At 43.1% G+C, this 27,572-nt stretch overlaps 1 protein-coding gene across 8 annotated transcripts in view; it reads left to right on the top strand.

Annotated features, from left to right (window-relative positions):
- The window catches only part of opa1 (OPA1 mitochondrial dynamin like GTPase), a 31,157-nt gene extending 4,501 nt beyond the window's left edge, over window positions 1-26,656 (top strand). For 2 of the 8 annotated variants that reach the window (XM_029500704.1, XM_029500701.1), the window contains 25 exons: window positions 1,415-1,570; window positions 3,119-3,172; window positions 3,432-3,536; window positions 3,669-3,755; window positions 3,855-3,968; window positions 4,154-4,234; window positions 4,332-4,406; window positions 4,521-4,592; window positions 4,769-4,868; window positions 4,968-5,098; window positions 5,284-5,356; window positions 5,588-5,660; window positions 5,746-5,861; window positions 6,842-6,906; window positions 6,992-7,068; window positions 8,138-8,303; window positions 8,586-8,738; window positions 8,995-9,103; window positions 9,466-9,545; window positions 9,714-9,854; window positions 9,943-10,059; window positions 10,150-10,243; window positions 10,786-10,896; window positions 24,939-24,999; window positions 25,252-26,656. In XM_029500704.1, coding sequence (XP_029356564.1) covers window positions 1,415-1,570; window positions 3,119-3,172; window positions 3,432-3,536; window positions 3,669-3,755; window positions 3,855-3,968; window positions 4,154-4,234; window positions 4,332-4,406; window positions 4,521-4,592; window positions 4,769-4,868; window positions 4,968-5,098; window positions 5,284-5,356; window positions 5,588-5,660; window positions 5,746-5,861; window positions 6,842-6,906; window positions 6,992-7,068; window positions 8,138-8,303; window positions 8,586-8,738; window positions 8,995-9,103; window positions 9,466-9,545; window positions 9,714-9,854; window positions 9,943-10,059; window positions 10,150-10,243; window positions 10,786-10,896; window positions 24,939-24,999; window positions 25,252-25,297 — 2,457 coding nt within the window. In that variant the 3' untranslated portion in view covers window positions 25,298-26,656. Of the gene's footprint in view, window positions 1-1,411; window positions 1,571-3,118; window positions 3,173-3,431; window positions 3,537-3,668; window positions 3,756-3,854; window positions 3,969-4,153; window positions 4,235-4,331; window positions 4,407-4,520; window positions 4,593-4,768; window positions 4,869-4,967; window positions 5,099-5,283; window positions 5,357-5,587; window positions 5,661-5,745; window positions 5,862-6,841; window positions 6,907-6,991; window positions 7,069-8,137; window positions 8,304-8,585; window positions 8,739-8,994; window positions 9,104-9,465; window positions 9,546-9,713; window positions 9,855-9,942; window positions 10,060-10,149; window positions 10,244-10,785; window positions 10,897-24,938; window positions 25,013-25,251 lie in introns of all 8 variants that reach the window. The other 6 variants (XM_029500703.1, XM_029500700.1, XM_029500706.1 and 3 more) reach the window with 4 other exon arrangements.
- The last annotated feature ends 916 nt before the right edge of the window (window positions 26,657-27,572 follow it).

The raw sequence follows: 27,572 nt of genomic DNA, 5'->3' as shown, positions 1-27,572 counted from the left end.
TCACTTCATTCCTGCTTGCAGCTCGGACTCCGTTCAACAGTTGTCGACTGAATCAAAATGGTTACACACAAGTTTGTATTGTGTAACGGAAAAATAACGCCAAATCATTGAAAGGGCCCGTGAGGCACTACGCAGACTTGACAAGTTGTTAAAGTTACACTTAAACAGATTTGACTATCTGAACTTGAGCACTCGCTGCGCTTTAACTGAAAGCGTTTCTTGTGTTTCATATTTTAGGTTAAGTTTTAATTCAGTCTGTTCCACTGAATGTGAATTTTTCATTTTACAAGATGAGCTTTTCAGGTCCAGGCTGCATAAAAGTATTTCTCAGTACAGGACAATTCACTGTGGAGTGTGTTATTACATGAAAATATATCACTCGCTCAGATACTTGCCATTGCTTCTTGTGCCTTTACTGCGTGTCTTTCTCTGAGCAGGCTCATCATAGAGACCAGTCCTTCCGCAATAGTTTATCATCACTGGCAGACACGTTATGTGCTTCATTTCTTTTGTCCATTTTGTGTGTTGTCCGTGACGACCAAAAATGTCCAGTTTCATTGTCTCTGTTTTATTTTTTGTATGTTGCTCTCGAGTATTTGTGTGTTTTCTGACACATACAGAGTTCAACTATAGAAACAATGTGGGGGAAAAAACTATTCACATAATGAATATTCTGAGCAAGACATTTTAGCTCTCCTCTCCTATTCCCTGCTTTTTGTCTGCAATCGTGGTCTCCAAGATGAACACATGAATAAAATCATAGTTATTTTTCTAGAAAAATAAAAGCATTTAACATTTTTATTAAGAGCAAAAATCTGCCAAAATGTCATGTTGGCGACCTCTGAACCGAAGCAGATTTCCCTGCTGTACAGTATGTTTCTTTGTGCTTTACCTCAAATAATGCAAAATCCTGGAGCTCTGCTTTGCTTATTTTCACCATCAGGTGGATTATTCTGCAGAACTAACATTGTGTTGCAGCAAACAAAAACTTTGTGGACTGAACTAATAATTTTATCATTAAAGTGAAGCCTTCTATGGGTTTTATACTGCTAATTATAAGAATGATCAGCCATTATGAGTCATAGTGTGCGTAGAGTGGAAAGGAAGCAGAGTCCCGTTGTTGCCACTTGTTGAGAGGTGCTGGTTGGCATATTAGTTGCCTCTTCTGCCTTTAGTCTGGCAAAGTTTGGCATCTCCCTTTTGTGTTTGAGAGACTAACTTTGTTAGGTCCCACTGATGATGGTGGCAAGATTACCAAAGACAAACCAGAGCGTACATTGAGACACGGGTCAGTTTCTTCTCTGTTGTTGTGTCTTTTGGCTGCAGCATCAGCCTGTGTGGCCGACCAGACGTGTAACTGGTTGTTGTGTTCTGCTGCTCCCTACCTCTTTCTCACTATGACATACCCCAGCAGGGTCTGCTTGGGGAGCTCATTCTTATTCAGCAGCAGATCCAGCGGCATGAGGAGGAGGTCCGGCGGGCCGCTGCAGCCAATAGTGCGCGCCCCCCACCGCCAGAGCCTGCTCCCAGTCCGCCTCCGAACCCCAGCCCCCTTCAACAGAAACGCAAGGTGAAGGTCCCACCCCATTTAGATTCGTCATATCCGACAAGATCTCAGCTACAGAGTAGGAAGAGAAACTTAATTTACACCAGCTGCCTTGATAAAGCATCAGAGTAACTTAACACTGGCTGAGAAGAAGTAGTTCGAAGCCGTCTGCTGTACCTGTAAACACACCTAATAGTGATGTCACTGTGTACTCGCTCTTTGGAGCCCACGAACACGTCACTGCAGCAAGGGGAGATTTCCAGCCGGTGTTAAGTTGCTTTTTAAGCAAAAGCAGAGCTTTGCATTCACAGGATGGAGGACACAACAACATGAACAGCTGCAAAACAATTAATTTATGCAATAACAATATTACATTCCATTGCTGTGGCGGAGCAATAAATACAGAGTTTGCTGGATAACAAAATTATTTAATCCATCACATAGATGTCAGTAGTATGTTTAAATAGAACAAAACCACCACAAATTAACCAACTAATTAATAAATTAATTATTTTTTTAATTGCAGCTGCATTGAATTTCATTATATTTTACTGATTGACTGACTGACTGTTTATGTATAGCCCTCCACTTGAAGTCTTAGTGCTACTGATTTTAATATTTTTTATTATTTTTTTGTGCAGATGAAATGGCCTGTCAGCCCGTTAGCCTGACCCCTGTAATATCCAACAGTAACCTCCACTTATCACCCCATAGTCTGCCAGGCTGTGCTGAGATTTATTTTGTCAGTGGCCTCTGGAGAAGGTGTGCATGGACCTTCATAACTTGGCTCCAGAAGTGACGTAGTAGCTCAGCATCACTCTCGTGCAAACAGATGAATTATCACCAGGAGCACTCCGTTATTGTACGCAAAACACTGCATGGAGTGACGTGGCAACCTGCTGCATGGTGTGAGCTGCACTTTCTGAAACTACCACGAATTGATAACTTTTATAAAAATAAAAAAAGAAAAGCTCGAGCTGGTAAAGTCAAAATAACTTTGAGGAAGTTAAATAATTTTCATTCAGTGTTGGTACATTTTGTTAGAAGTTAGTTTACAGCACAACTCTTCTGTGTGTACAGGTAGTTCTGCATTTGTGTGTTTGTCATATTCCCTTTCTTCTGCTGCCAGTCCCGTCTCTTCATGTCTGCTGTGTCTCCTTTTTTCTGTCCTGTTTCTCATCCTGTTGCAAGTGCACAAAATGAAATGATGTTTCAAATCAAACGATCATGATCAAATGACTTTGGAAATTAAATCTGTATGTTTCAGGTCTCATCCTGTGATTTGTGCCTGTCTTATGAGTTAGAGCTTGCTGATCAAATCCACGTAATCAAAGAATGAGAAGTGTCTGCCTGAAATCTGAACTGATTCTGTTCTTCTCTTGATGCATTAACTTCAATCTCAACTCTTCAGTGTGCACGTAATGAGCCTTCCATTGCTGGTGGAATTTAATGCTTGTGAAGTTGCACAGTGAGACTGGTGGGGAACCCTGATATTTCAAACAGGAAAGGGAGCATTAAGTCATTGAGATGCTGTTTTTCCTTTTCTCTCTATTTTTTTCCATCAACCTTTAGTCATCAGACAAAGAAAAGGTCGACCAGCTTCAAGAGGAGCTGCTCCGTACTCAGGTAAAGTCGATTTTCTGAACTCAAGAAGCTCTCTATTGTGCAAGAGCCTTTATTTTCATTATTGTTCTTTATTTCTGATGAATCACTAAAAAAAAAAAAAAAAAAAAATTGGCCCAACTATCAAATAAGTTGAGATGAAATTGTGCAATCTGCTTGGAGAATTTGTTAATATGAACTATAAAAAAAAAAGTGGAGTACAAAACATTTTTTTTTAATGTCTGATGTGTAGTTGATGGGATTTTTTTTTTTTATCTTGTAGCTGAAATATCAACGCATGCTGGAAAGACTGGAGAAGGAGAATAAAGAGTTAAGGAAAGTTGTTCTGCAGAAAGATGATAAGGGGATTCACCAACGGAAAGTGAAGGTGGGTGTCTAAACACATACAGTTTAACACATTAACTTCAATTTGTATTCAACTTGGATTTGGGATTGCGTAATTATAAATTCTGGTTCGGTCGAGACAGAGATTTGCTAATTTTTGTGTCTTCCCTTGTAGAAATCCCTTATTGACTTGTATTCTGAAGTTCTGGACATCTTGTCTGACTACGATGCTAACTACAACACCCAGGACCATCTTCCCCGGGTAAGGAGCAGTCGAAGTGAACCCCTCATTAACTACAAATGGTTTGTTTTAAAGAAGGCCCTGACTCTGATCGCTGATGACTCCTCTCCTCTGTTTCAGGTGGTTGTTGTCGGGGATCAGAGTGCTGGGAAGACCAGTGTCCTGGAGATGATCGCTCAGGCCAGGATCTTTCCTCGGGGCTCAGGAGAGATGATGACACGTTCTCCTGTCAAGGTAAATGGTGTCAGACTGGCTGATGTGTAATCACCTTCCTGAAAATTGAAAAACGTCACAAAAAAGATTCACACATTTACTGACAGCTGCTTAATTTGAAGAAACACTAGTTCAAAATGCAAATAAGTCCAGTCCTTTTCCATATATTTCAGAATGTTCTGACAGTTTTCGTGTTCTTTCTGTAGGTGACGCTAAGTGAGGGCCCCCACCACGTGGCCATCTTCAAGGATAGTGGCAGAGAATTTGACCTTACCAAGGAGGAGGATGTACGTCTCAGCAATTTTCTCTGTCCATGTATTGTGAATGTCAGCTAAACTTTCTGTTTAAACAGTGTGATCTTGCCCTTCTTCGTCTGTCTTGCAGCTTTCTGCTCTGAGGCATGAGATTGAGCTGAGGATGAGGAAGAGTGTGAAGGAGGGACAGACAGTTAGCTCTGAGGTGGGACAAATTTCAAAGAAGCTGCTAAATAAAGCTTCACTTTGTCTCCAACGTTTGATGGAATAATTGTGTTGTTTTTGGGGTTTATTTGTTTTTTTGTTTTTTTTATGTCAGACAATATCCCTGAGTGTCAAAGGGCCTGGCATCCAGAGGATGGTGCTTGTTGACTTACCAGGCGTCATCAGTGTGAGTATACGTTCTGATTAAAAACAAAAACATGTTTATTTGACTGCGAGATAGATTCTCTCCGTCATACATACATTATGTTTCGTTATTACTACAGGTCTTGTTTTTGTGTCGAATAATAAAAAAAATCTGTAATATAAATGCAGAAAAGCCTTTTCAATGTGTGTCCCCTTCAGACGGTGACTACTGGCATGGCATCTGACACTAAAGAAACCATCTTCAGCATCAGCAAAGCCTACATGCAGAACCCCAATGCCATCATTCTCTGTATTCAGGGTGAGCCTTTTGCACCGTTCCTAGTTTTTGGTATCATCTGTCAAACTGAGCAGGCAGCTGGCAACCTCACCTCTGTGCTGCTTACTTCTCTCTGTTCAGATGGCAGCGTGGATGCAGAACGGAGCATTGTGACGGACCTGGTCAGCCAGATGGACCCCCAGGGGAAGAGGACCATCTTTGTCCTGACCAAGGTGGACTTGGCTGAGAAGAACCTGGCCAGCCCAAGCAGAGTAAGACGATTTCACTCCTCACTTGGCCCAGCATGCCCAGCTGTATGAAGCCTGTCCACCAGAGGGCGCCACCACTCTGAGTTTATTCTGCTGGCCCCTGGATCTTTTAGCTGTGGCGACTGGAAGAGTCTAGGATTTGAAATCATTTCTCATCCCTTTTTTTTTTTTTTTTTTTTTTTTTTCAGATCCAGCAAATAGTGGAAGGAAAGCTCTTCCCCATGAAGGCGCTGGGCTACTTTGCTGTGGTGACAGGCAAAGGTACCCTCTACTTCCCGTTAATCCATGATGGAGCATTTCATTTCATGAGTTTAATTATTTGATGAGCACTACAAGGAAATACAAGGAACAGATTACAAACATGATTAAACCTTTAGCTGGTAAATAGCACCAAGAATAACCAGTTCTGAAGACCCCAGAGTCATTCAGGTTGAAATAAAACACTGCATGAGCATGAACTCACATCTTGTTCTGCTGTTTATTTGTGCACAGGGAGCACCGGTGAAAGTATAGAGTCCATTAAAGACTACGAGGAGGATTTCTTCCAGAGCTCCAGATTACTGAGGTGAGTTTGCCAAACTTTAACGTGAAGCTGCATTAATTAACTTAATACATTCAAATGACTCACATGGTTGCTTTCATTCAATCAGGGATGGCATGTTGAAGGCCCACCAGGTGACCACGAAGAACCTGAGTCTGGCCGTGTCCGACTGCTTCTGGAAGATGGTCCGGGAGTCTGTAGAGCAGCAGGCTGATGTCTTCAAAGGTACAGTAGGAGGGAACAGAACCGCAGATTCAGCAATCACGTTTTTACCTAAATACTGTTATTTGCAGCTTTTATGTGCCAAGCTTGTTTTTCACCTAAGTCTATATTTATTTAACTGTAATGTGGGCTCCTGCCTCTACTCATTGCACTGCACGGGGGGAACAGGTGCTCCTCTTCCTGACTTGTCCACTTGCTGGCACTGGCCTTGCTGAGCACAGCCTGCCACGCTTTTCTATTCCGTCCATTAATTTAATTTTATTTTAATTTGATTTAGTTCAGTGATTCTTTTGTGGACCACTAGAGGTCCCCGTATACCGCTAGAGGTCCTTTACATGTACCACACTTTGAGAACTGGTCTAGACAATTACAAGCCCGTTGTTAACTGTAGGGGAGATTTATGGCCGTGAGACTGCAGCTCCTATCGGTCTATTGTGTAGAATATCGATCTGTATCCCGTCAAATCACATACAGCCGGCCTCAATCGTCCTCGCTTGGCGCCACGGCGGCCCCACAAACCAGCAATTAGCCTAATCTCTACTGTGGATAGGGAGTTGTGTACAGGGACTATGGGCTTAGTGTGTGTTACTCTGTGTACATATGTGAGAACTAAAACTGTGTCTTTTGATAAAACACATGTGATTGGGCCCCTCTTCTCCCGAGGGAGCAGTTAAAGCAGAGAGTGTGTAAAGTCCTCCCCCACTTCCATTAAAGAATAGGAGCCATTATCAATCTGAAAACCACCTTTATGTTAAAACAAAGCCGGCTCTGTCCCTGTATGATCATTGCCTGCTGATTGCAGAGAATTACTGCTCTGTGTCATCCAGACATGATGATGAGCACCTGGGAAATGTCGCATGATAAGGGCAGCATTTAGGTTTTATAACGAAGCCACTTGTGTTAAATTCTAACGTCAGTGTTTGAAAATTTAAACAAGTCGAAGATACAAAACAAAAATTAATTCTCCTTTTTTGTCATCACAGCGTCCCGTTTCAACCTGGAGACAGAATGGAAGAACAACTACCCTCGTCTGAGAGAGCTGGACAGGGTGAGGGACTTGGACAGAGTCCTCTTTAAGTTCTCCAGAGGAATATCGTAGTAATACACATGTGCCTTATTTTGTATTCTTGCAGAATGAACTCTATGAAAAGGCCAAAAATGAAATCCTGGATGAGGTCATTAGTTTGAGTCAAGTGACCCCACAACACTGGTAAGTGCATAAGTTTAATAATAATAAATAAAATAGCAGTGAAAGTCCAAGGCAGTCACATCAGATTTCAATATATTACGTATCATTTTGATATTTCCATTGAATGATTTGATGCCACCACATAAATAATTAGATTTTCTGATTAGAAATTAACCAAAACAATAGATGGATAAACATATATTTTAAAAAGCATTTTATTATTCTTTATCAATCCATCAAACTTGAAATATGTCAATGTCACTCAGCAGATGAATATAAGTCATTGGAGTTGTTAAACTCCCACTCTGGCTCCACGACTCTACTAGACAGGAGTGAAAAAGCTGTTTTTGCTCCAATTTGCTGGTTTTTCTCTTTAAGAAGTTACATGCATACGAATGTTTAGTTAGACTTCGCCCTCAACGAGGAAAACCTGGCTAAATGAGACATATGCATGGTGCTGTGGCCGTCCCCAGTGTGCGTGCCATCAGTTGTCCTGGATCAATACTCTGATGAATGACCCATGGATGGGAAGAGGGGTGGCCCTGTTAGCCAGCAGCCAGCCAGCACTATTGGAGAAAGTGCTTATTGACAGTGAGGAGTGTATCCTGAACAAAAGGGGGAGCCTCATGAAATATGAGTGTGCGTTTATGATTAATGAGAGAGGCGCTACACTGCTCTGGTCTCCGGGGAACTAGTGAGGGTTTTGGTCCATTGTCATACTGCTGTGGAGAGTTGGAGTGCGGCTGTGGAAGCTTTAAGCTGCTAATAGGATCATCCTGGAGCTGTATCGGAATCTACAGTCAAGGGCGATCACAGCAGCACACACTGGGCCGAGAACAATCCTGCTTCACTCTTTGTTTCAACCCCTGTTGGGTCACTTAAACAAACTGAGCTTAACACCTAAAAGCAACTTCATTCAGAGTGTTCCTGTTTGATAAATCCATCTTAAATTTAGAGCAAAACATGAGTCTGAAAAAGGTGTAAACGTCTATCAGGTTAAGGCCTTAACACTTTAAACATGTAAACAAAACTTCTAGGAACTAATCATATTTGATTAGAAATTGCAGTGAGTTCTCTTAAACCCCTGCAGGGAGGCCATCCTGCAGAAGAAGCTCTGGGAGCGTGTTTCCACACACGTCATTGAGAACATATACCTGCCTGCTGCCCAAACAATGGACTCCGGCACCTTTAACACCACTGTGGACATCAAGCTCAAGCAGTGGACGGACAAACAGCTTCCACACAAAGCTCTGGAGGTAAAGAATACAGCCTTTACACACCCGGTCACATTATAATTCAGTTTTAAATGAGTTCAGTAGGATTTGGTGCAAGGGGTCATATTTTTATTTCGTACTGCTTTCAGATACATATATTTCAGCTGCCCAAACTGAATTGTTGCTGTAATAGTTAGTTGTAATCGTGAGTTTCTATTATTTATCACACACTATATAGACTATACTATATAGAGTATTTAAACAGCCAACGGCCTCACAGCGTTACGATTCCTTTCTTTCCCTGATACCTACACTCCTTGTCAGGTTGCCTGGGAGACACTGCAGGAAGAGTTTGCCCGCTTCATGGCTGAATACAAAGGCAAAGACCAGGACGACATCTTTGACAAGCTGAAAGAGGCTGTGAAGGACGAGAGCATCAAAAGGCACAAGTGGAATGAGAGGGCCATGGACAGCCTGGTAAACACACAATAAATCCACCAGCCGTGGGCACAAGGATACAAAGAGCTGGAGCAAAGTAGATTTGATCTGTCCGTTCCAAAAGGCCATTTATTCATCAGGCGTCATGGATTAAAAACAAAATGGTCTTGCTGACTGTGGAGCTCTTCATGCGATCAAGTATCATATCTGGAGCGGCACTTAGTATGAATTTCTATTACATTACGTAGCGGTCTACTAATGTGATTCTCTTCCCGCTCTTTGCCTTGTCTGTCAGAGAGTCATTCAGCACAATGCCCTTGAAGACCGCTCCATCACGGACAAGCCTCAGTGGGATGCAGCAATCCAGTTCATGGAGGAAACCCTGCAGTCACGGCTCAAAGACAGTATGTTTGCCGTGATGGCTTCATACAGCTTCACTTCCAGTGCTGGACTTTGTTCTTCTGTCTTTAATGATGTGATCATTTAGCTGATGAAAGGGACAGCACAGTCAGTAGGGAACGTGGTGTTATAAACATCAACAAACAGCTGACTTTTTCCTATTTTGTTTCCTTGACTTTCGGGAACATAGTCGACGTGGTCAGTGTAAAATTACTGCTGATACAGTTAAACATTTCACAGACACACACATGAATGCATGTTATTCTTTTTATTCTGCTTCACTGCCTCATCATAGCATGCGCTAGTGTCAAACACTTTCATTGGATGGAAAACTGTTTTTATTTCATTTGCTTCTCTCTTCTTGTAGCGGAATCAGTAATCAGAGACATGGTGGGTCCAGACTGGAAGGAGAGGTGGCTGAACTGGAAGAATCGCACAGCAGATCAGGTTAGAGTTTGAAGAGCCTCCCCAAGCTTCTTAGGAGGACCTCATATAGTTTAAAGTAGGAGGATTAGAACATAGGAGTCTTTGGTTTGAGCTTGATAAAAACATATGCATTAAATGATCATCTACGTCTAAACAATAATCCCAACTTCCTTCTCTTTGAACGTTCAGCACATCCGTAATGAAACAAAAAACGAGCTGGACCGTTTGCTGAAGCTGCACGACGACCACACAGCCTACCTGGCCAATGACGAGGTGACCACAGTGAGGAAGAACCTGGAGGGACGAGGGGTTGAAGTTGATCCTGTGCTGGTGAGCTTCTAAAGGCAGTTCTAAGAAGTACAATTGGAAAATATATTAATGCCATGAAAAATGAGGGCTGACCTGTTTTCCTGTACAGATCAAGGACACGTGGCATCAGCTGTATCGCCGACACTTCTTGCAGAAGGCGCTGGCTCATTGTAACCTCTGCAAGAGAGGTTTTTACTACTACCAGAGACACTTTGTTGACTCTGAGGTAAAGAGAGAGGATCGGCCTCCCTTCTTACTTATTTTTCGCCCACTTGTTGCCTGTTTGTGTGAAAAGTTGAACTGTGTCTGTTTCTAGTTGGAGTGCAATGATGTGGTACTGTTTTGGAGGATCCAGAGGATGCTCGTCATCACAGCCAACACTCTTCGACAGCAGCTCACCAACAATGAGGGTAATTTATAATGGAAGCTTGAAAGGAGGTTTCCATCATTTGCATATAAAAGGAGCAGTTTACAAATCACAGTATGGTCGCATCTCAGTCTATAGTCTCTCTTGTTAGTTGTCCATGCTTTGCCTGAGGGTGTGTGTGTGTGTGTGTGTGTGTGTGTGTGTGTGTGTGGGGGGGGGGGGGGGGGTGTTCATCCTTCTTTGCACATAGAAAGACCCACAGCTCAAACCCAGATCCTTTTTCGGAAGGCTCAGTCCAGAATGGTCCAAATATGGATTACTGGGGCAGCTAGTCATATAATTTATCCAAGATTTATAGCCAGTTTTCCAAGTCACCGATGGTAATTCAATAATGACCTTGGTCGTATAACCAGGATCTTTGTGGGAACAGACAATTCCTCCCTCGGCCGTTTTAATGATGCCAAAATGCGTTGATCAAATAATTCAATCAGAAATGGAAAGAAAAAATCTCCTGCATTGTTGTCGGCTCAGATATTGATTGTCATGCTTTGTGTTTGTCTCCACCGCTCCATCTGTCTCCGTCAGTGCGCCGGATGGAGAAAAATGTGAAGGAGGTGCTGGAAGACTTTGGGGAAGACACAGAGAAGAAGACTCAGCTCATCACTGGTCGCCGGGTCCAGCTTGCTGAAGATCTCAGTAAGACACACAAACCCTCAAACACACTGGCCCCAAGTGTTGTATTCTGTAAGTGGTTCACTTTTGTCAGTAGGTGGCAGTGGAGATTTAGGGATCTCTATTGACCTGTCAGCTGTAGCAGGATTCAGCTGGTTAATGCTTCAACCAGGCACAGAAACTGCTGTTACAATAACCTGGACGTGAAGTCTTCAGCTGCTTTTTAGGCTCCGTTTTACTGCTCTACTCTGACACTCGATAAGCAGTAATGCTGTCACATTGTAAACACTAGGTGTTGGATTGTACTTGAGATTTAAAAGGCAGTTTATTCATCTTGATGCTTATTCTTTACGGATGTGTATCGCTGTCCTGCTGAGCCTTGACATAAATATACTCGTGGCCTTGATGGCATACGGTTGCATGATATTTGAAGAGTGGAATTGGCAAATGGGAAAGTAAATGGAGTCTGCAAAGCTGTCCGATTGTGACTGTCAGGTTCAGCCACCAGCCTTTGTCTCTTTTCACACAACTTTAATCATTATAGGCAGCACAATTTGCAGGGCACCCCCATCCCTACAAGGCGTGTCCAGACTTGTTCTTCAATGTATCACAATGACAGCGTCTTTAGTTTTAACAAATGGCATCTATTTGAATCCTCTTTGGGTGCTTCAAGCTGGAAAATGCCAAACTTTCTCAGGAGTTTATCATCATCTGCGAATCTGTCAGGACCAAAATCAGATGTTTGACACCAAAAATGCTGGTGAAATAAAAGTGATCACTTTTTTCATTTAAAAAATGTTCTAGGTTTTTTTTGTTTTGTTAAGTTTTTGTCTTTTGCTTTTTTTCATTCAAATGAAATCGATCAGAATTTGGAAAACGGCCGTGTTGACATACATCACAGTGAACCCAAACTGAGAAAATTTCAAATGGCTCTTGTGCTTTGCGTGTTTTTCATTCTCGTCGTACATGAACGTGGCTTATGTGAGTCAGACCACCAGTATGTCTGTAGTCTTACTTCTAATCTGGCATTAATGGTAACCAGAGATGGAAGAGACAATTTTTGAACTGGTTTAAACTCTCACACAGCAGTCTGCCCCCCGGTTGAGAATTAGTCACTGATCCACTTCTTACATGATGAGACCTGTTTGTTGTCTGATTCCAGACAATATTGTTGAGCTTGTTGAGGCTGCCGGTCAACAGAGTGGTTTGGACTGTTAACAGTGCACATACAATCATATTTTGGAAATTTTGTGTTTGTGTGAATGCACAATGGCATAACAGATTTGCGGCAAGCCCCAGATATCCCCTCCTCTCCTTCCAGCTCTCATCTTATTCGACAAACTCTGCTGGCTAAGCAAAGTCTGTATTCACAAAGCACGTGAGGCACGCACACATAATTATAGATTATAGTTCCTGTCACCACAAATGCACACACGCTAACACACTGCAAAGCATCATTTACACACACCTTAAACACACACAAACACAACTGTTCTCTCACTCACTCCCCTTCATACTTAAAATTTCTATTCTGTCGGCTCCAGTTAAGTTTAAATACCTCAATCTGTCTCAATTCTGTCAACATGTTTCTTTTTATTTCCCCATTTGTCCTGGTTTCATAGTTGTGCAGAACTTTACTTGGAGGTTTAAAATAAGGCAGAACAACATAAGTCTGTGCTGCCGTCTCAAAAGCATGACCTTTGAATTCAGAAAACTCATCTTTATTGGAAAAACATACAGTAAACTTAGTTTATTGATAGATTTTATAGTAACACTAGGCTGAATGATTTCCATCAGGACTGACCTTTGTCTGGCAATGTTTGCTTTAACCCTCTAAAGGAAGTGAACATGCTGCCAAAGAGCTGTTGCTCTGTGGAGGTTTAGGCTGGAGACATTTAGTTCTTTTTTTTTTGTTTGTTTGTTTGTCTGTTTTTTCAGCGTAAAGTAGAGAATCATCTTTCTAACAAGATCAGGTTGTCCATTTCCACACTTTCTTCAGCTGATACTCTCATGTATGAGTCTGACTCTTACTGGGGTGCTGCTGCTTTACTTCGGTGTCTTTATCCATCCATTCTAATCCTCCATCTTTCATAGTGACGCCTACAGTCACGTCTCTATATCGGATGACCCTATTGGCTCCGGTGGGTGATGTCACAGCCAATCAGAGCGTATCCTACAGAGGCCGAGCTGTCAAAGATATTTAGATATTTAGATCAGATATTTTGAGCATTACAGGCTTTGGAGCTGATTTTTCATCATTACTGCTCCAAAGGATGAGCAGTAATGTACAGTTAAGTCTTAATCTTTTGTTTTTTCTTGTTTTCTGAGCTACTGTCCCTTGTTACAGTCTTTACTAGGTGACATAGTTGCCTGAGGTTGAGCTGATTTTTAATTTGTGGAGTGAAATTTTAAATGGTTCTATGAAACTCTATCAGGAAAAACAAAGGCATGAATAAGCAGAAAAGCCTTAATCTGAGCTGGGTCTGATTTGTAATTCTTTAATTCTCCGTCACTAACAGTCACATTACTCTTCACTTAATCTCAGATCAGATGCGCTGACCTTACGGCTCATGTATAAGAAATATTTTCTGGGTATGTACTGACAGGATTCAACTACTGGGAACTTTGCCCTCTGTGGAAAAAAATCCCATCCTTGTCTGCTTCCTGCTGCCAGATATTCTTGGCTTTTATACACAGAAACTAATTGATGGGTGTTTCTTGGGCTTCACACACTCAAACATTAACCCTGTGAGAGTGATCTGTTTAGACTCTTACACATGCACACAATCCCCATTGTTTCCCTCCTTCATGTGGGCTTCCTGAGTACTGATAGGGGACTCGTTTACTGAAGGCCTACATGTGAAATGGTGCAAGATTGGAGTGGTTAATCTGTGTGTGTGTGTATGTGTGTATGTGTGTTTCTGTTGGTTTGGTTGAGTAAGTTATTGCACGAAGAAAGCACACACACCACTGTTCATTTACTTTTCTTTTTTTTTTTTTCATTGTGTTACTACCAGTGTAAACACACCTGTACACTTGTACCGGCAGAAATTGAGGTACCAACGAAGTTTGAATGTTGAAACAAACGGGGAGTCTCCTTTATTACAGAACCCAGAGGTGTGTGAACGTGGACCGAGCATGCTTCATTCCTGTTTGCCATATTCTCCATTCTCCCATCCCAAATGAAAGTGAACCATCTTCAAGGGCAATTCTTAATAATAGTTATCCTGGAGACACAACATTGTTTTGTATAGACAAAAGTTTGCAAATGTGTCAGTGCAGTCATGGTGACCTTCCAGAATAATGTCTTATGTCCTCCTGTTATTCAGTATTCTGATATGTTCATTCCTCCACAGTACCTACAGGATATATAATGTTTTGTGTGTTTTAAGAAAAGAAACATTTAAGAGTAATGTCACACACATTCTAACACAAATTTCAACAACAATCACACTAATACAAACATACACAGCGAAATTAAATGGAGCAGACAGAGAGAAAAATAGTCCAACACTCACTGTTTTAATTCCACCGCTGAGGAGTCATGACACAAGCCTAGGGGAAAGGCAAGTACACACACACACACCCACACACACACACACACACACACACACGCACACACACATACACACACACACACCATGCTCCCTCCATTCCACACACTGTCAGGAATGCCCAGACCTGCCTGGCCTTGCAAATCCTATAAGGCAATTCAATCCCAAACTTTCCCAAAGAGGCATGACGTTCCCACTTCCCACCACCACAGACTCCTTCAGCGCTAGATGTGGGAATGTGGTTGGAATCTGTCACGGGATCCTATAGCGTAGAAACACACTTGTTCTCACACACACACACACACACTGACGGGCTCCTGGGCTCCAGCACAGGAACCTTGTAAGTTAAATCTCCGGTTTTCAGTCTTTCTTACTGTCATCTCTCTGACAGAGAACTCGCTGCCTTTCAGCCGCTGTTTACTCTTCTAAGTGACGTGTAGAGTGTCTGCTCGGATTGTCTTGTGTTTGAACACCTCCATTGTCTGCGTGACAGAGACACCCTCACAGTCTGTATCTGCATCATTACAAACTGCCGACAGAAGAGAGACTTCACTGAATAGAGCCTTGACACTCAGACTTTTGTTTCTCTTCTGCGAGGAAATGAAACAAGAGGCTAAAACTGTTGATAAATCTACAAATGCTACTTTTGACACCCCAGTGGTCTCCAGGTTTAAGGGGCTGACCATGAGCCATAACGTTAAGGATCTCTGTCTCTCTTCATGTCCTCCCCCTCTCCAGTAGATGTCTGTAAAATGGCTGCTATATTGCAGTATTCTATAAATACACTGTACCTTTCAGCGTGCTTATATCACTTAGTCCTAATTTTATGTTGATGTCAGGTTTCTCTTTTCCACCTACCCACAGAGTGTGTGTGCTCCAGAGTTTGAGCTTTGTCAGTCTGTCAGGTTGAGTTAGTGGGCGAGTTGAGGATCTGGGTCATTAGCTGTCTGACACTTTGCACTGGGGTTTCTGTATAATTCAGCATGGACCTGTCTGTGTGGGTGTGGGTATACAGGTCCTTCAGTCTAGACTGAACTGCCTGGCTGATGGGCTGACACACCTCAAAGCACAAAGTGAGCAATTTAAGAGGGGGAGAGAGAGCTTTTTTGGGACAAAAATACTGTATGAACAGAAAGTTTTCTGTGCAAAAATGTTTTATCTTTTGGTGCTCCCTCAGTTTCTTCTTGTTGTGGATTGACTTAGTAATGCAATGACGTGTGGTTATTGCATTATAACAATGTTAATGTAGCAGTTTCGCTAGTCCTGCTTGGTCTGAAGCATTATGCTCAAAATTCACACAATTAATCGCACAAAAAGGCCCCATTCACTCCAGACATTTGAGCTGTCCGCAGGTGTTTAGTGAGGTTATACAAATCAGGAGTGAACACTTGGTAGGAGTTGCACTCGCCTCTTCCCGGGCTACAAGAAAGTGGGTTTTGTACAGATTTTCGTAAAGAAACTTTTTCACAGACTTTATGAAATCACTATTGCAAAGAGTTGCCGTTGGTCTTCCTCCTGCCTTTTTAAAAAGACGGCAGGCCAAAAAGCCTCTGGGCCAAACTATAGCCTGACCTGGCAGGTCAACCAGGCAATACCACAGGTTACCCGAGCCATCTCACTTTCTTTTCCCTCTTACCATCTATCAGGATCGTCACTGATTTCTGTCAAAATCTGTCCGACTGACCCCGTCCAACCGTCTTCCCTTTCTCTCCATGTGTAGAAAAATAAAGAGGGGGGGGGGGGCGCACAGAAGAGACACCCCCTTCACCTGACAACATCTCCTGTAAGACAAGGAGGGAGAAAGGATAAACATACCTAACAAAGGCAGAAATGTGCTCGCAGGGACGGTCTGCTGTTCAGCTCTATCTGCCCCTACTCGCAGACAGGCCCAGCATTGCTCAGGTTACAAATACAGGTCAGGTTTGTGCGTCAGTTAGTGAGAGCGTGAAAGCACTGTTAATGAGTGGTACAATGTACATTGCAAAGAGGTGTGTGCATGTGTCAGCCTTTGCCAGGCCAGCTGTATGGCACCGTGCCGTCTCTGGAGCAAAGCCCAGGCTTAATGTGCAGGCACAGGCCTCTTTGGGGACCACTGGGATGTTGCTTGGCTGCTTCATTGAAGTCATGTTTTGTGTTTGTGTGTGTTGTACTGGAAAAAGTACCGTGATGCTGGATCTGAAAAAGCGCACTGTGTGAGACAATTTCCAGAATCAAGACTTGCTGGTTGTCATTTTTAATTTTGCGGGACATTTTACACCAGCGAATGCAGATCACCACTGCACTATTTTGCTAAGAGGGTTGTGTCTTAAATTTCCTTCAGGATTGATGAAGTATCTGTCTATGTTGTTTTGACTAAGAAAATGGGCTCTCAGTGCGATTTCAACGCTGTGGGAATAAACTGACATCAAACCTGAAGCTGACACAAGCATTAGTTTTGGGTTTACACCTGAATCGCTCATCTGCATCCACCGATCAGCCTCAACGTTATGACCCCCTGCAGCCGATCATTTAAGTCCTGGAGGCATTTGGCAGTATTTTCCACCACCAAGCTCAAGTGTGTTGGTGTTACACTTTTGTTTGTTTTTGTTTTTCTTTAAGGGCACGTAAATAACACCGGGCCAACAAACAATAAATCTACCACCTCCGTTGCAGCCTGTAGCTATTGCTCAATGCGACAATGTGCGGAAGTTTCACGGTTTTTGGCTCTTGTGCGGAGGTTATTTGAGGGTTAAGGAATTAAAGGTGTCAGCTGAATGTGCTCTCAAGAACAGTGCTAATGTGTGAAGTGTTTGCATGTTTGCGCACGCCATCACTTTCTCCTTTTTCCTTTATCTTGAGCAGGAGCAGAGTACAATAAAGCTCCGGTTGTCTGGGCTTGCTCACCGGAATGCCCTCTCAGCCTCACGCTCACTTTGTTTCCTTTCATCCCCCCCCCCATCCTCCTCTGAGCAGCTTCCTCCAGAGTGATTAGCGAAGGCTCGTGGAGAAGTTCTGCTCTGCTGTAAGCCACGATGTGTCATCTTAAAGCGGACATGTTTTATCTGTGCGACCTTTTTAGATGAGATGGGCTCCTGGAGGTTTTTTTTGTGCTTCAGTGTTAGATTATATCGATGCAGTTGAGAACGCAGGCTGTTTAAATATCTTTAATCGAAGCCGTTCGTTAGCAGCTTCATTATACTGAATATCTCATTTATGACCATGAAATACACCCAGCGCAGCTGCTCATTATGAGCACATTTGCCTCCATTTATTTACACAGGGGCATGAAATGAGCTGGAACACGTTACAATCAGTGTTATCCTTAATCACACTGGTGTACGGTACTTTATACAGTCTGTGTAGTAGTTTCTTAGTGTTCACATTTCTTTTTGAGGAAACTTATCGCAATTTTACAAGATACACATCAGTAGATTGAACGTACTTTGTCAAATGGTTGCACCAGGACGCCAACCTTTAGATTGGATTGATCGGATAGTTTATTCTCTACAGAATTATTTTAACTGTTTTTATTCATTCCTCTAAGTGATCTCTTACATAATTGTAAGAGGCTTGCAATGAACTGGTCTGTATGTAACTTTATTTTCCTGTAAGTTAGAATGAGATGGTTATCGTTTTACTTTTTGGCTGAGTTTTTCATGTGAGCTGTATGATTATGAAATTGTTTTTCCATGTACCCTTCTGCCCGGCGATGAACCTCCACCTCTTTCACTGTAACTGGCTGTCTTGTCTATGTATCTGTCATGTCTTGAATGCTTCCTCTCCTTCACCCCCACTCTTTGTGACCTGTCTTCATTGTCTGTGAATTAAATAGACACTTATTGACAGTGTTGCTCTGAAAACAGAGAGGCTCAGTACTGCTGCAGTATAATATAAGTTGATAGTTAGCTTTTTCCCACGGAGAGGGAAACCTCAGGCTGTAGTATTGCTGTCAAGTGGTCCATTTTCTCTTCAGGAGTGTCAAGTACATAAACACTAGATCAACAGTTGTCAAAACACTGGCTTAGATGAAGCGCCCCTTCTACATTTTATCCGATCTTCTGTTAATGTGTGACATGAACTAACTCAGCATCTGAAAATGTCTTGAGCATTTCTTCCGCATCTTATGATAGTCTTCCGGATTATCTAAGATCTCTGAGACCAGTGAAAGTTAATACATGGCTGAGAGACATTTTTAATAAATCTGGTTCACCACACTTGAATTCCTTACCCTTATGAATTAATTCCTGCTGTTCTTGTTTTGATACTGCTGATATATAGTTGTCTTTGATATAGGAACATTAAATTTCAACCTATTAGGTTTTAAGCTTTGATGCAAATGAAGTTTATAACCCTGTAAATATGTCCATATGGTGTTTTTTATATAACAAAAGACACATGATGAGTGAAATAATCAGTTAACAACACATTCACTGCAGTGAACCAATGAAAGTCCCATTAAAAACAGATTCAGATATCTGGGGACTCATGCGTCACATAACCAAGGAACCAATTCTGTCCATTTGCCATAAGCCAGAAACACAAAGTGTGACTCAGCATTAGCACAACCACTAACACTGAAGCTGTGCCCTAAATCAGGAGGCTCCATTTCAAGACAAAATACATCACAGTTGACTCTGTGAGGCCGTTTCTGTTCCTTCAGTAAAGCCAGTAATGGAAAAGTTACTGCAGGAAAAACTCCAAGGGAGGGTTGGGAGGAAGAGCGGGAAATGACGCCTTCATACACCAGACCGTCCTTCGTAGATATCGTTCTCCAAAGGATGCTGTTTTTTAATTGAGCACACATCTCACTTCTATATTATTCACACACACAGATGTTACACAGATGAAACGCACAAGTCCCTCTGAATCATAAATCAAGTTAAAGCTATTAAGTACAGTAGTGAAAAGTGTTGGTGCTCCAGAGGTGCTTCAATTGGTCAATTCCATTGACCAACTCACATGAACTTTTCTGTTTCACCATTCGCAGTATTGACATTTAGATCAGGTCGACTGATGGATTGTCTGGAGGCGATGTTTCTACCTCTGAAGGTCCTCTGTGGACAGAAACACCTTTGAGGAAATAAGGAAGAAAGGAAAAACTGTTTTAGATGTCAACCAATGAAAAGGCGCTAACGGAAGTTGCAAGTTAAAAAAGAAGCTGTTAAGGAGAATGAATCAGTTTTTCATCCTCCTCGCAGATAGAGGAAAATAGGAAATTAAAAAGAAGGGTGGGTGAATTTGACATGTTGAGAAAATGATGATCTGGATGATCTTCCTTTATCAGGTCCTGTATCCACTTCCTGTCGTACTTTGTTCGGCCTGTATTTGTTCTTTTAACAGCTGCAGTGCAGTGATTCCTGCCTTTAGGGCTCAACAGGCCTTTTTCAGAGGCTCAAAGGAATTCCAGGTGTGTTTCCTTTCTGCTCTGTTATATGGATGTGAAGGTGTGTGGGGTCCTGAGCAGCTGGAGACGTATTTACCCGAGGGACTGTCATCTCTCTCTCTCTGTTGTCCTGTTTGACCAGGCTGTTTGAGGTCAGCGCCGAGACGAGGCCATTTTAAATAGATCCTTTACATTTAGCTGCAGTTATCAGCTGAGCTGGATGTGCTCGTGTTGTCAGCTTAGTCCACACACCTGTGGAGGGCAGTTCCTCCGAGGGATTATGACATGATCTAGGTTTAAACCAGACTTAGCAGCCTCACGTCCTCAGGCCCAAGTGGCCTCTCAGGATTGATGGCCTCTTCGCCTCTGCACATGCCGTTTAAGTGCAAAAGGTGAGTCTTGGAAAGCATCAGAGCCCCGGCTCAGCTCTGATTTACACACATATGTAGGCTCTCTCAGACCTGTTAATTATCCAGAAATGGACTGCAAATGATGGTGATGGTTTACTGCTGCATTTAGAAGATAAGTTGTAGTCAGTCTGTGCTCTGCTGTTGTGTTATTTACATTTACTCCTGTTTCTCAGTGAAATGCGTCAGGCCTACACCTTCCTCATCTTTATCAACCCCCCACCCCCCCAAACTATAATCTTTAATGTTTGATCGTTCAAAGACACAGCCAATGCTTGTCAATAAAATCTGAACCTCACCCTGCTCTTTCAAAAGGTTTTCCCCTCGTTTCGTTTAGTCTGCCTGCTGGGTGACTCCGAGCTTCGACCTGCTCAGGCCTACGTACTTCTTTCCCCAGGTCGGGCTGCTCTCTCCCAGGCATCTGTTTTCTAGATAAGAGCTGTGAGTATCAGGGCTGATTCATGGCTCTGTCACTGACATGGCGTTTGGGCCGTCAGCAGTACAGATCTCCCTGCGTGTATGTCTCCCATGGCCCCGTTTTTATAGCGTGACAATCCAGATTTAGTGACAAATCAAGCAGCGTTTTGCGGAAAAAGGGCTTTTCTGTTTGTTACATTAAGAGATCGTCTTTCAAAGACGGAAACAGCAGGACCGTTCAGATGTTCTCTGTCCCCACCTACACGGTGACCTTGGCAGGCATGAGATACAAAAAGTCTTTTCATGATTGATGACAGGGTGGGACAGGAACCGAAACCCTCCACCCTACCGTGTCTCTGGTGACCATACAGTAAACTGCTGTGGCGCTCCGGCCTTGGCACCAAACTTCATCCACCAAAATCTTTCTGTTGCCACTTCTCCCTAACAGCTGTCCTTTCTTTATAGTTCCCTCCTGTTCACATCCAGTGAAGAAGAGTAGCCATCTCTCACAGGAAGAGGATTACTTTCCTTTTCCTTTTTCTTTTTTTTCTGTCTCACAGTAAGTTGCAGGTCTCCCTCTTTCTCTGTGTTGGCTACTTGTCCAGCAGTTTCACAGTCTAATTACAGGTCAATTAAAAGCTTTCTGGCTCAGCCCTCCTTCTGCCAGTGCTTCGGCCATAGCAGGCTTAGGGGACTCTGCAGAGTGAGAGTGAATGAGATATCATTTCATGTGGAGATCAGCCGAAAGAAGGCCTTGAAAGAGGGGATGGGGGGGGGGGTGCGCTCCCCTCTCTTTCTCTGAATGGGTGAGAGTCCCTCCACCCTCGGCAACTCACACAACACCCAGCATCTTAAAGAGGGGGCCTCTGGGAGGGAGGCCAGAGGATTATGGGAATATTCATGACCAGATAAAGGGGTGAGCGGTTGAATGACTGTGTTTTGGGGCTCATCTCTTAGGTAAACAGGAGCCTAAATGGAGTTTTAGTTCGCTACTCCCCCTGCTCAGACAGGAACAGGCCATAGTGACTCTGTCCACTGTTGTGTTTTGTTGCATTTCCACAGGGTGAAAGAAAGGCTTGTTGTTGGGCTTTTCTTCATCTTGCTGTTGTCTTTTGGTGGCAAACAGATGGTGCCGGGGGAAATAATATCTGTTTCTCACTGTTTTTTTTTGTTTTGTTTAGTTTTTTTTTTTTTTTTCATCCACAGAATATTGGCTTTTCTGAAAGATGCCATTCACGCTCACCCGTGGCCTCCTGGGCTCCTGAAAGCTTCTCAGGCCTCATTTTAAAGTCATTAAGCGTCCTGCTCTATGGGAACGGGCCTCGCCGTTCCCATTAGTGCCATCTTACCTCATGCTGTAGCTTCAATATGCAGGGAGGACACAAGTAAGCCTAAGAGGGTAGATAGCTGGTCATTTTAACCTCATTTTGACATGATCGATATTCTGCACCACTTAAATTTGGTCACGCTGCCTGAAAATGATTATTGCCAAACATTTACTCAATATTTTGTTTTTTTTAAATGTGATGGGAATGAACTGAAGAAAAGAAAAATTACTGAAAGGAAAGTTTGAGGCTGCAGGTCTTTTCTTCGGCTGTTGGTTTCAGTTGGTAATAGACAAGCTGACAGTTGTATCCTCTCTTTCACTCCGGCACGAGATGAACTACGTCATTCCTCTGCTAGCTATGTTGCAACCGCAACACATCTTCGGTTTCATGTCAGATCAGAAGCACAACCTGCACAACATGTACATCTGAAATGTCACTGCTGCATCATGCGATCTAGCGATTAGGCGTCTTGCCGATTTTAGTTTTTGTTTTTTTTGGGTGTGTGAGATACGTAGAAGTAAAAACAAACTGAGAAAACACCTGTTCAGCCGTTGTAGAAAACGGAGACTTTCCACCTTAATCTGGGTCCAGGTTGAATCTGATGCGAGCGGCCGACATTAAAAAAATACATTTAATCATTTTAGCAGCTGCATGTGTAGTGACATTTTTGAGATATTTTCTGTCAGTAATAAATCAAAAATAAATAAGGTTGTAGGTATAACTTCTACATCCCTCATTTTGTCGGACAGCCAAAACAAAGAGGGGCATTAATAATGTTGACTTACGTGTGGTGTGTTATTTTTGGCCTTGAAGAGGAGATAACAGAGCAGAGGTGGTTCCAGTGGTTTCAACAGCAGGTGCTGCAGAACAGGAGAGTGACTGTCAGCCTCAAACTGTTTCTTCTCTCAACACCAGCTCTGAAATAAGTTTCTGCACGACAGTTGGTGGGATCTGTAACGTTTAACCCGTGTTGAGCCCGAACACTGAGGATCCTCAGAGCATCAGCAGCGACTTTAAACGCAGTTCAAGGCTTTGAAGCTGGAGCCTGGGGATTTCCCAAGTTTTGATGATCTGACGGTCGGTACCCTGTTTTCCCACACACCGCCAACCGACAACAGTCCACACCCTCACACCTCACATCTCTTTCTCTTCGGCCAGACAGATGTTGGTAATCCTGCCCTGATTGGCCTGGATTGAGTTATGTTGTCCTGCGGTCAGGGCTCACAGCCCACACGGCTGAGCTCCATCAGCTGCCTCTGAGCCGTGCCCCGCGGTGGGCTGTGTGCTGGATCGGTGCACCACAGGGTTATGTTTCATTCAACCCCACACCTGCTGCAGCAACTTGTCAGCGTGCCTCTCGACAGGCCCACGTAATGCCTCCATTAGGTGTTGTAATCTCCCACTAACGCCCTGCCATTTTGCCTGAGTGTGTTGTTCGTATCAAAGGCTGGGGATTTCTTTTCTTTTTTTCTTTTTTTTTGAACCACCTGCCAATGGTGAGCGTGTCGGAAGGTGAAAAGAGGTGGAGGTGGCATGACTGCACAGCTCTTGCTGGTTTTCAAGTAATTGAAGTGGTTGTGTCTGTGTGAAGCGCTTTCAGGCCGTCAGTCAGTTTTCCTCAGGTGTGTGTGTGTGTTTTTGTTGTGCGATCTGCTCCTCAACTGGTGTTTCGGGATGTGTGTGGGGGTGTGCCTGCGTCTCTCCTAACCACAGTTTGCTTTTTATCCGTGGGGGAAAAGGGACACCTCGCCAGCCGTGCTTCCATCAAAGCGGCTGCACACCAGCTCCCCAGCACAAGATTTAGTTTCACTCCAAAGCATGCACGCAGTTATCACCTTTGTGCCGACCTGAAATGGACACTTAGGAGACCGTTACTCCCTGAGGTCCAGGCCGCAGTGATTTATCACACTTAAATCCAGTTGGTTTTTTTTGTTTTTTTTTAAGTTGTGCTTGCATTGGGCCTGCTGGAAGGAGCCGACAATAGGTCGCCTATGGATCTCGTGAGGCTGATTGATCAAGATACAGCCATGCTAGTTTGTTCTGCAGAGCTGCTGTTTGAGTTTGTGCTTGGGGGAGATCCAGACAGATTAGTGAGGGTGACGCAGAGGCCTGAGAGCCTACCAAGCCTGGAGGTGCAGCTGGCATTGGGAGCCACGGCTTCCTTTTCTCCGCGTTGGCCCACAGACTTCCTTCAGCCTCTGTTTAATCAGCGATTAAGACTGCTTCAGATGACTCGCTCATCTCGTGTGACAGTACATGTTGGCTGGAAGGATTGCTGGTCTTATGCAGTCTCTGGACAATAGGAGTATACTCATGAAAAGAGGTGACTGACTGTTTTTCCCAGTAGATTCCCCTCTTTCATGTGAAATGTTGTTGTTATGCTATCTCCCTCTGTCCATTAGCAATGTGCCTGGGGGGTACATACCATGAAAAGGGGATGGGGACAGCTTTGATGTGGTCTGTGTTAGCTGGGAAAGGGGTACTCACTTCTTCATCATCAGACATTTGGAGGTCTGCCTTCAGGTTTTGGCTGTCACTGTCGGGGGGACCATCTGCTGTTTTGGTGTAAAAGTGAGGGAATGTCTACCTGCAGAAAAATTCACTTCAGCAATGATTTATAATCAGCTCCCCCCCCCGTCGATGCTGCTTTATTTAGAGCTTATTTTGCTTCATCTCCTGTTTAAGAAGAAAGAAACTGTTGTTGGAAATGTTTAAGGCTGAAGTCAACTATTTTAATCTGTTAAGCATCAGAAAATGGTCAAGAGTACTCATTGTACTTAACCAGAGGCCAGACGGATGTCTTTAAATATTTAATAGATGTTCAGTTCATAGATGTTCGTGAATTTTTGTCCACTTTAATTTAATCAATTTAGACTTACTGACAATTCATTTCTTTGATTAATTGCCGTGATTTCAGCTTTAACAATATTATGTTTGTGTTTTGGAGTATGTCGTCAATGTTCTGTGTATTTTGACCGACGTCTCTGTCTCTCTGCAGAGAAAGTCCGAGAGATCCAGGAGAAACTTGAAGCCTTCATAGAAGCTCTTCACAAGGAGAAGTAAGAGAAGCAGGTATTCATCCATCTTAGATTTTAGGAAGCATATAAAAAGATTAAATGGAAGAGAAGATGGAGCTGAAGAGTCGTGAAAAATGAACATCATGTTGTGTTGTAGACTGTAAACTAGAGACAGAGACCATAAACTTATCAGGAAAACATTTACTGAGGGGAGGGGGGGGCATTTTCCCATTGACTTCAGTGAGACAACACAAACTGTTGACTGTGTGTTTGTCTCATTTTTCTTCTTTCCAGAATAATTGAGTTTAAACATTTGAATCACAGCAGAGAGGCGCACTGAACAAAGACTGAATCTGTAAATGACGTCGTCACCCGTCTCACCCTCCACCACCTGACTTTAATGCCCCAGCTTGGCTTCCTGCCCCCCCCCCGACCGCCCCTGGATGGACCTGGACCTGGAGCCGAAGATGGAGGAACAGTTTTCATGAAGCGGACTCTTCACAGACAGACAGATCAGGAGGAGGACAAACTTGCACAGCATGTCTAATAAATGAGGCTGTCTGTGTTCATCTCCACATTTTTTTATTTTCCCTGATTTTTCTGCCCCCCAGTCTGTGGTGTTTGTGTGTATGTGCCTCTGAGTGTGTTAATTCATCCGACACCTGACCCGGTCCTGATGGATCAAACCTTTATCTCACCTGGTGCTCATAAGATTCACCAACTCAGAAAGTTTCTCTCCTAGTTTGAATGTCTTTTTTTTTTTTTTTTTATGAAGCACTTAATATTTCCCTCCAGGCTAAATCTGTTCTCTCCATTCACCTTAAATAAGACTCAGGCCCAGCTTTGTCTCAGCTCTGAAGGTATTGAACGACATGATGTAAAGTTTTCATTTTGGTCCAATGGGGCTTATTTGTTGAACGCACATACAGCTGAGGTCACGACTCACTGGCGTCTCCGTTGCTGCTCTCCTGTTATCCGCTGTAGACCCCCTCCCCCTCAAATGCAAGCCCCCAAAAGGAAAAACAGTAAAAACCAGAATGTTTGGTCCTCAAATTAAATTAAGTTCTGCAGTTTTAACTGATAATGTGATCGTGGTTCTCATTATCACATTGTTATACCGATTATAATGTCCTTATTCAACATCCACAGTACACCATCAGTTAAAAATGTTTACTTTAAACGGGGGGGGAGTGATGTCACGATCGCAGACGCCTGTTCACGCTCACTCTTCCTCTCTCGTGTCTGGTTGGCCTGTTGCTGCTTCGGCCGAGGAAAATGTACAAAAATTGATCTAAAAGTAGGAAAAAAGAAAAGGAAAATAATATAATAAAAATCAGCATTCTGGTGGGTGATTTTAAAGAAAAAAAATGCTTCTGTCAACTCACTGATTCTTCCACCTGTTACTGTGCAGAGCCAGGATATTTCCCATCACAAGACACATCCACTCAAAAATAAGGAGGTGGCAGACATTCTTATGTGTATATCAGTACATATGAATAAGACGCCGTGCATTCTGTACAGCCCAGTTTGAGCTGGTGTAACAGGAAGTCGGGGAGTCGGTTCAAACAAAATGTTTTATGTTGTAGAGAGTAATGTTTGCATGGTGTACTCCATCAGATGTGCTTTATTTATTAAATTTGTGTTTCAAAGAAAAGTGCAAAATAAAATTGACAAAAGAAAAGGAAAAAAAAAAAAAAGATTTTTCATGGCACATCATCTTGTCGCGTCAGTTTTGGACCAAACAGGAAGAAGCTGCACTGAGACGTTTTATGCTTTTACACTGACTCATTTGGAAACTGCAGCTAAGTGAGGATCATCAGTAAAGCTGAATTTTATTATGTCAGTTAGATGAGGTGGAAATAGCTCTTTTCCAGCTGTTTGGTATTTCGTTTGGCAACAGTGATTTAAAATAGTTTGTAAGCTCAGATGTTTAATATCAAATGTATTTATTAGCTCACCGGTATCTTTAGCAGTCAGAAAGAGTATATTAGTGCAAAAGATGAATTACTATGAACAATAAAAATTCATCTTCGGTCACTTCCCCCTTTACAACCTTCGACAAACGCAGATGAGAAGAAAAAGAAGAACAGGCAGTCGGCCCCGATTCGTTGTTTCACTCTCATCCTCTGAGAGTTGTGTTAAATGTACGTGTTTGTGTTACTGTTGTGTATCTGCTGCTGGACGCGGTGACCTGTGTGTTGGTGTGCCGAGGCCTCCAGGTCTCAACAAACCCTCCAAGTATTTAGCTCTGCAGGCGGTTAGATCATCCCAGAGCAGCCTCAGGCAGGCAGCCCTGACTGATTAATAAGTCAGAGTCCAGAGGTCCGACACTCCTGGGCATCCTTTCTTGTTTCAGAAGAGCCTGGCTGCTGCTGCTGGGGGGGGGGGGGGTGTCGTCCTCACTATGATCACCTGAGGCCTCACACATGAACACATCTGCCTCCTCTCAGCATGTCTGCTACGCTTCCCTCCGTTTTTCTTAAAACGAGAGAGACGGAGTGAAGGAAGTCAAAACGACTGCAGCAGGCGTGAAAAGAAAAGGGGGAGAAGTCAGCTCCGGCTGAAGGCCTTTGTGCAATCAGATAGCCACGTTCTGGGAGGAGGGAGGCTGGCCG

The sequence above is a fragment of the Echeneis naucrates genome, chromosome 4 (assembly GCF_900963305.1).
Source record: "Echeneis naucrates chromosome 4, fEcheNa1.1, whole genome shotgun sequence".
Classification (NCBI taxonomy): domain Eukaryota; kingdom Metazoa; phylum Chordata; class Actinopteri; order Carangiformes; family Echeneidae; genus Echeneis; species Echeneis naucrates.
Note: the sequence above shows the minus strand (reverse complement) of the source record. Positions and strands in the feature narration are given on the sequence as shown.